Source organism: Ictalurus furcatus, chromosome 4, assembly GCF_023375685.1.
Source record: "Ictalurus furcatus strain D&B chromosome 4, Billie_1.0, whole genome shotgun sequence".
In the NCBI taxonomy this organism is placed as follows: Eukaryota; Metazoa; Chordata; class Actinopteri; order Siluriformes; family Ictaluridae; genus Ictalurus; species Ictalurus furcatus.
Window position 1 is genome coordinate 22,853,703 of NC_071258.1, and position 7,500 is coordinate 22,861,202.

Consider the following 7,500-nt stretch of genomic DNA (forward strand, 5'->3'; position numbering starts at 1 on the left):
TGGATGCCACTGTGGCTGAATTCTGGTAAATGGTCAAAAATAGATGATGAATCTATTACGTCATTGATTTTTCTCCAATTTTATACTCTTGCCTAGGCTTTCTGCAAAGGTCATTTTGGGTAAAGAGCTTTAGTATACCTAGGTAGTTTATTTATTAACTTTAATATCTTTAATATACCTAGGTAGTTTATTTAGTAAGTTTAATACACCTAGGTAGTTTATTTATTAACTTTAGTATACCTGGGTAGTTTATTTAATAACTTTTTATATACCTAGGTAGTTTATTTATTAACTTTAGTATACATAGGTAGTTTATTTAGTAAGTTTAATGTACCTAGGTAGTTTATTTATTAACTGAAATATACCTAGGAAGTTTATTTAGTGACGTTAGTATAGCTAGGTACTTTATTTAGTAACTTTAGTATCCCTAGGAAGTTTAATTAGTAACTTTAGTTTACCTAGGAAGTTTATTTTCTGCATATTTCTGTAAACTCCCAGGCTTAGGCCAGAACATAACCTGTTTTTTCACCAACATATTAGTCATATTAGGTCTGTACTGCATAAATAGATCCCCTAGGCCTGTTCCTGGCACAATGGGGACAGCTGGGTGGCAGATCATCTGGCTAACTAGTTTACAAGCATTGTTCATCTTATTCTACTTGATTATAACAAAGTTACCTGTACAGGTAGATCAGAGTAATCCGGTACTATGTAAATAGTATAATGAATAGAAAATGCAGTAAATTACAGTGATGAGCTTTTGACACCTTTTAGTACAGTATAGTTACAGACGCATCCCATGACCATGTGTGACTTGCTGTTGCCTGTTTGATGGACTCATTTTGTTACTGCTTTGAAAACAGTAGGTAAAAAACACGTTTTCCGTGTGTGTGTCTGTCTCTATCAGACGGCCCATCAGAACGGCGAGGACGAGATCAGCCTTTCAACACTCGGCCGAGTTTACACCATTGACTTCAACTCTATGCAGCAGATCAATGAGGACACAGGAACGGCACGGGGAATTCAGAGGAAACCCAACCCCCTCATCAACCCCAATACTGGTACTTACTCTCACACACACTCAGAACGAAAGATTGAGCTGCTTGTCCTATCGGTGTGATTTTCATTTTTACCAAAGGACTCTGAGGAACTTATACGTTAGCTCTTTTCAGATATGTAAATGATATTACTACACTGATAAACCTCTCCGTGTAGAAATCACTGATTGATTTAATACCTTATTTTGTATTTAATCCAACAATATAGCGATCATAGCAAACACTCAAACTAGATAATGTTTAGTTGTTTCAGTGACCACCCCTCGGTGCTAGCTTTATTTTACAGAGAGGGTAATGCTGTTATGCTGGCTGTTTATGGTTAGCTAACTATTTCAGTGTATAGCTAGCTTTTTTCACGTCATGCTACAACAAACAATTTGCACGTTCACCCGGTGTCATTATCAGCCCTATATAAATCTAAAAGAATCTGGCTGGAGTCAGTATTTCAAGCCAGAACATAGCTGCTTAATGTTTTTTCATTGCAGTTCACCTCAGAGGCAGGAGAGGTCTCTGAAACCTTGCAACCTGTACCTTGTAATTATATCTGTAGTTATACCATGGTCTGTCCGAGTACTCGATTCTGATTGGCTGGAAGGCGTGCGTTAAAACCGTATGTACCACAGATAGTGCCGGTCAGTTTAATCACCGTTTTAAATGAAGGCACTGTAACCATAGTAACACAGAATTAAACTCGCAGCTTCATTATTATTATTATTATTAGAGATGCGGAACAGGTGCAGGTAATTCGCACATCTCTCTCACTCCCTCCCTCTCTCTCTCTCTCGCGCTCTCTCTCTCTCTGTGTCTCTAAAATAACTATTATAATTCATTCAAATAAATATAATCTTATTGCACTACTTTATCTCTGTGTATGATTTAGAGCGAGCCGAATTCTAGATCTAACGGCCGGTATATTAAAAAAATGAAACACGAAAATTAACATTTATTTTTATCTTTTTATTAAAATTTTGCACTGTGAACATCTGACAGCTTTAACTTGTCAGTGCTGGGAAGTGACCACGGTATAAGCGGGATAATCCACAGAAACGTGTGCGTTACATCGTTTTAATGCTCTCCGCTTCACGTCAGATGGTTCTTTGTCTCCACGTCGTGTGTTAAAATCGCGGAACGCAGACCTAGTCGTGGATTCTCTCTTACTTTAACAGCTAGCCTCTGCGTAATATCTTAAACATAATAATTTCCTATGAGTCTAACAAAATGCTCATTTATATAATCTCCCTTTGAGTCATTGTCTACTTCAACCCCAGGCCATGTGGAGGTGCGTGGTGAGGATGCGCGTGCTGAGCTGATGCGGGAAGAGGCGGAGCTAGCACGCTGCTTTATTAAGACTCTGTTTGGCGTGCTGTATGAGGTGTACAGCTCCTCAGCCGGCCCCGCCGTCAGACACAAGTGCCTCAGAGCCATCCTGCGCATCATATACTTCTCCGACTCCGAGCTGCTCAAGGACGTGCTGCGCAACCATGCCGTCTCCAGGTCAGTCTATTTCACACCTCAGCGTGACTGTGTGTGTGTGTGTGTGTGATAAACCAAACAAATAATAGATATGTTTGGACAAAGAAAGATGGAGTGGTTCGTGTTTGTACGTGGCACTGAGCACTGTTGGCTATCTGGCCAAGTAGAGGCTACTTTCCCAAAACTCCCTAATGAATTGTTCCATATGCTTCATTCTGATATCTGAAACATTACAAAGCGACAGTTAAATCTGAAATGGTTGAATCGTTACCGCTTTGCTATAGCGCACCGAACCCTGTTGTTGAAACACATGTTTATATGGGAATATTTACGCATGGTGATGCTGGAGCTTATTCTGTTGTTCCCTTGAACTCGATGCTGATGTCATTGCTAGCTCAGTTACAATGGCGTTTAATAGATGAACACTTTTCAGTGATCTCAAACACAAGCGATAATTGTCAGGTTTCACAAAAAGAATGAGCGTTTAGTCCCAATGTCATTAGAATTATGGGAGATAAAAAAAAAAGAGCTGAATCGTAGTTCCAGAACGCAATTGTAAACTACATGGGATAAGATGCATTTGTGCGGAGTTGGGGAGAACTGGCCTCATTTATCAAGCTGGATATAAACAGATTTTTTTCGTAAAATTGTTCGTACGATGATTTACACAAGAAATTTGGTATTCATGAAAGTCATGTAAATTCATGAAAAACTTTGGCTCCTGCTCCTGATTGTGTGTGAATTTTTACACATAAGAAGACTGACTAATGTAAATATCAAGTTCAAACCACATAAGTTACATGGATTTCTGCACATATATGTGTGTGTGTGTGGAGATATATATATATATATATATATATATATATATATATATATATATATATATATATATATATATATATATATATATAAAATATATATTTATTACACACACTGTTGAGATTGTATAGCTTACTTTTATTATATTTACAGTGTTTAGCAGATGCCCTTGCCCAAAGCAACTTACAGTAGTGCTTTGTAGTCTGTATGAACACATCCTCATGCTAGTTCACTAGGTCTGGGACTAAAGATACCATCAAGGAAAGATTTGTGAACCCAGTCCTTTTATATCATTTCCATTAATTAAAGTATATGAAAAATATCAAAAGTGAGCCAACATAAAACCTGTAAATGAAGACAAATAAAACGGATCTTTTAACTATGACAAAGGAAACAAATGCCTTAACTGACGGGATAGTTTGGCTCCTGCTTATTATTATTATTATTATTATTATTATTATTAATATCAAGTATTATTAGATATTTCTCAAAATAATTTCCACTTCTGCCTTTCAGCCTTTACATCTCATTGTTCATTTCGTGCTCCCAGACTCCTGTCCGTGCATGTGACCTTTTATGGAGTTTTGTGGGTGGGGGAAAAAAATCATTGTTCACAAAGCTTTTGTAAATCCGGTGGAAAGGTTTTGTTTTGTTTCCCCCCCCTTTTGATTTGGCTTATGCAAACAATTACACACAACTGTGGGGCACCAAATTAGCTTGGCTAGTCAGCAGACTATAAGATATCGAGCGTAATGGATTTGTTTTGTGTTTGAACAGTTTGTTCATCCGAAAACATCAACTCACTTTTTCGTTCCAAAATAAATCTTGAAAGCGATTATCACACACAAATATTTTGGAATAATATGCGAGTTGTTCTTTTCAGGGTGGATTGTTACTTTAAGTGTTGTCCTGTGTAAGCAGACACTGAAAACCATGATCATGGGTTGCACAATAATCAGACAGAATTCATCCAATTGTCACACTTACATGAAACTGCCCTTATTATGCTATATGAAAAGTGCCTAGTTTTGTTTGAGGTCTCATACAATAGGTTTTCATGCATTCAAGGTCAAAAAACACTTTCATTTTCTCATAATTTACATTGCAGCATCACCTATTTTTCTGTGTCTCAAACGACTCTCTCAAGGATCCGTTCACTTTAAACTCCGCCTTTCAGAGAGCCTACTCCGCACTGATTGGTCAGATGTCCCAGTCTGTTGTGATTGGTCTGCTGCTTACAGCATGTGTCAGAACGGCCATTACCACATCTGAATTTTAGCTCAGTAATAATGTCGTCGTTTTACCGGATCAATTTGAGCCCGAGTCCGATAGTGATGCATCGTAAGATCAACCCGAGCCACCATCGCTATGACATGACAAGAACAGGACGTTTCTCAGTGGTACGTTTAAATGTAGTTTGACGGTAACATGAGTTAGCCAGTCAGCGGAGGCCTACAGCTGTGCACTGGCTGTACACGTATACAACACAAAGCAATGCATTTGGAACACTCGGTAGAAAATATTTACGTAAATAATTAATCATACTTACAGGTTGTGATCCAGAGGCACAAGATGGTCCAAATTAAGTGGGTACAGCCCCATCTTTAACGAGTAATCGTTTCACAAGTCCCGCGTTGTCTTCAGCTAGATTTGAGAAGCGGTCGCCAGTGAAATGATGGGAACACAAACGAAGGTCGGAGTTGAACTGCTTTGGTATCGTTTTAAAAATTAATTCCAACCACTGATGCTTTACATCCTCATCCTTTGGGAGTCCATGCAAAGTGCTTTTGCATCGCAGAAAACAACGTCTTCTAGACACGAACCTAACTCTTTCAGGACGCAACTACTGTAGGGTAGTGTTTGACGGCGAGTCAAAGTACACGTTGTTCACGAGCTGCCAATGAAGACCTGAGGCGGGGTTTTTTGTTACAAACCTACATAGGTTAGTACAGGAAGTAAGTCTGGAATTACTGAGGACTCGTTTCAGCTGTTCAGAATCGGTTCCTTCTTTTGGGAGTCGAGAACTCCGTTTGTCCTGCGCTTTGATTTTTGAAACTTTGCAGACTTTTTACATTCACAAACAGCTCATGAAAGCTAATATCTGAAAAAGCATAATGGGTGCATTTTCCAGGAAGTACAGCAGGTGTTTCTTTTGTGCTGCACAGCAATGCCGTGTGTGTGTATAAAACATGTATGTGTTTGTCCATCCACAGTCACATAGCCTCCATGCTGTCCAGTCAGGACCTGAAGATTGTGGTCGGCTCTCTGCAGATGGCTGACATCCTCATGCAGAAGCTACCTGATGTGTTCAGTGTGTATTTCAGGAGAGAAGGTAAAGATGTTCACACAGTTGTGTTGCTTAAATTCGCAGTCTGATGTTTTGCCTGTGGGTCAGATTGCTGTCTTCCGTGCCAATACCTATAGGAAGTGATAATGTTGGGTAATTATTCTTTGCAGTGGAATCTTTGTGACATACAAGTTAGGCCGAGTTCAATCGAAGCATGCTAGATCTTCATGCTTATCCTATTCCTTACATTGGAGAGCTGTTCAGGATTTACATGCTGCATGATTGTTAAGACAGTTTTACTGTGTCTGGCTAAATCCAGAAAATTGCATTTTCTCCCTGCAATAAAACCATGCAGGGAGACATTTAATGAACTTTTATACATGCAGTACACTGGAGGGCACTGCCTCGGTTTGCTTGAAGGCTGATTAAAAGCTACTGCCAGTTAGATCATTAAATCGGTTTTAAAGAAAAAATTTACTGGAGCTTCCCCATTTCTTTATCCACACAATAAGAGCTTAACATCTGCACAGGTGCATCTCAAAAAATTAGAACATCATGGAAAAGTAGTTCTCCCCCCCCATAGTTTAATTAAAAAAGTGGAACTTTCATATATTCTAAATTCATTACACACACACAGTGAAATATTTCAAGCTTTTTTTGTTTTAATCTTGATGATTACGGCTTACGGCTCATGGAAATCAAAAATCCAGCATCTCAAAATATTAGAATAAAGAATTTATAATACAGAAATGTCGACCTTCTGAAAAGTATGTTAATTTGTGCACTCAATACTCGGTCAGGGCTGTAATCCTTTTGCAAGAATTACTGCATCAGTGCGGCGTGGCATGGAGGCAATCAGCCTATGGCACTGCTGAGGTGTTAATGGAAGCCCAGATTGCTTTGATAGCGGCCTTCAGCTCGTCTGTATTGTTGGGTCTGGTGTCCCTCATAGATTCTCTATGGGGTTCAGGTCAGGCGAGTTGGCTGGCCAATCAAGCACAGTAATACCATGTTCAGCAAACTAGGTACTAGTAGTTTTGGCACTGTGGGCAGGTGCCGAGTCCTGCTGGAAAAGGAAATCAGCATCTCCATAAAGCTTGTCAGCAGATGAGAGCATGAAGTGCTCTAAAATCTCCTGGTAGACACTGCATTGACCCTCGACTTCAGAAAACACAGTGGACAAACACCAGCAGATGACATGGCAACCCAAATCATCACACTGGAGTGAAACTTCACACTGGACTTGGATTCTGTGCCTCTCCACTCATCCCCCAGATTCTGGGACCTTGATTTCTAAATGAAATGCAAAGTTTACTTTCATCTGAAAAGAGGACTTTGGACCAGTGAACAACGGTCCAGTTCTTTTTCTCCTTAGCCCAGATAAGATGCTTCTTATGTTCTCTCTATTTCAGGAGTGTCTTGACACTAGGAATGTGACACTGTGACATTTCCGCATTATAAATTCTTTATTCTAATATTTTGAGATGCTGCATTTTTGATTTCCATGAACTGTAAGCTGTAATCATCAAGATTAAAACAAAAGAAGTCTTGTAATATTTCAATTTATTTGTAATGAATCTAGAGTATATGGAAAAAATTTACTTTTCCATGATGGTCAAATTTTTTGAGATGCACAAGTATTTCTAGAACAATGGCATTATAAACAGTTATTAACAAAGACGCTCGTGTTCATTTAGAAAGGTGAACAATTTCAGTGTTTGAGCTGCCCACTATGTAGTGATTGATTCACATGTTGGTCTCTCCCAATTTAAAATAAATAAATATATATATATATATACACACACACACAGTATCTCACAAAAGTGAGTACACCCCTCACATTTTTGTAAATATTTGATTATA

General features: G+C 38.8%; 1 protein-coding gene across 5 annotated transcripts in view; it reads left to right on the forward strand.

Moving 5' to 3' along the window:
• trip12 (thyroid hormone receptor interactor 12) overlaps positions 1–7,500 on the forward strand; it is a 74,334-nt gene that overhangs the window by 42,390 nt on the left and 24,444 nt on the right. For all 5 annotated transcript variants that reach the window (XM_053623352.1, XM_053623354.1, XM_053623350.1 and 2 more), the window contains 3 exons: positions 908–1,061; positions 2,327–2,552; positions 5,564–5,682. In XM_053623352.1, the coding sequence (XP_053479327.1) occupies positions 908–1,061; positions 2,327–2,552; positions 5,564–5,682 (499 nt within the window). The remainder of the gene's footprint in view (positions 1–907; positions 1,062–2,326; positions 2,553–5,563; positions 5,683–7,500) is intronic.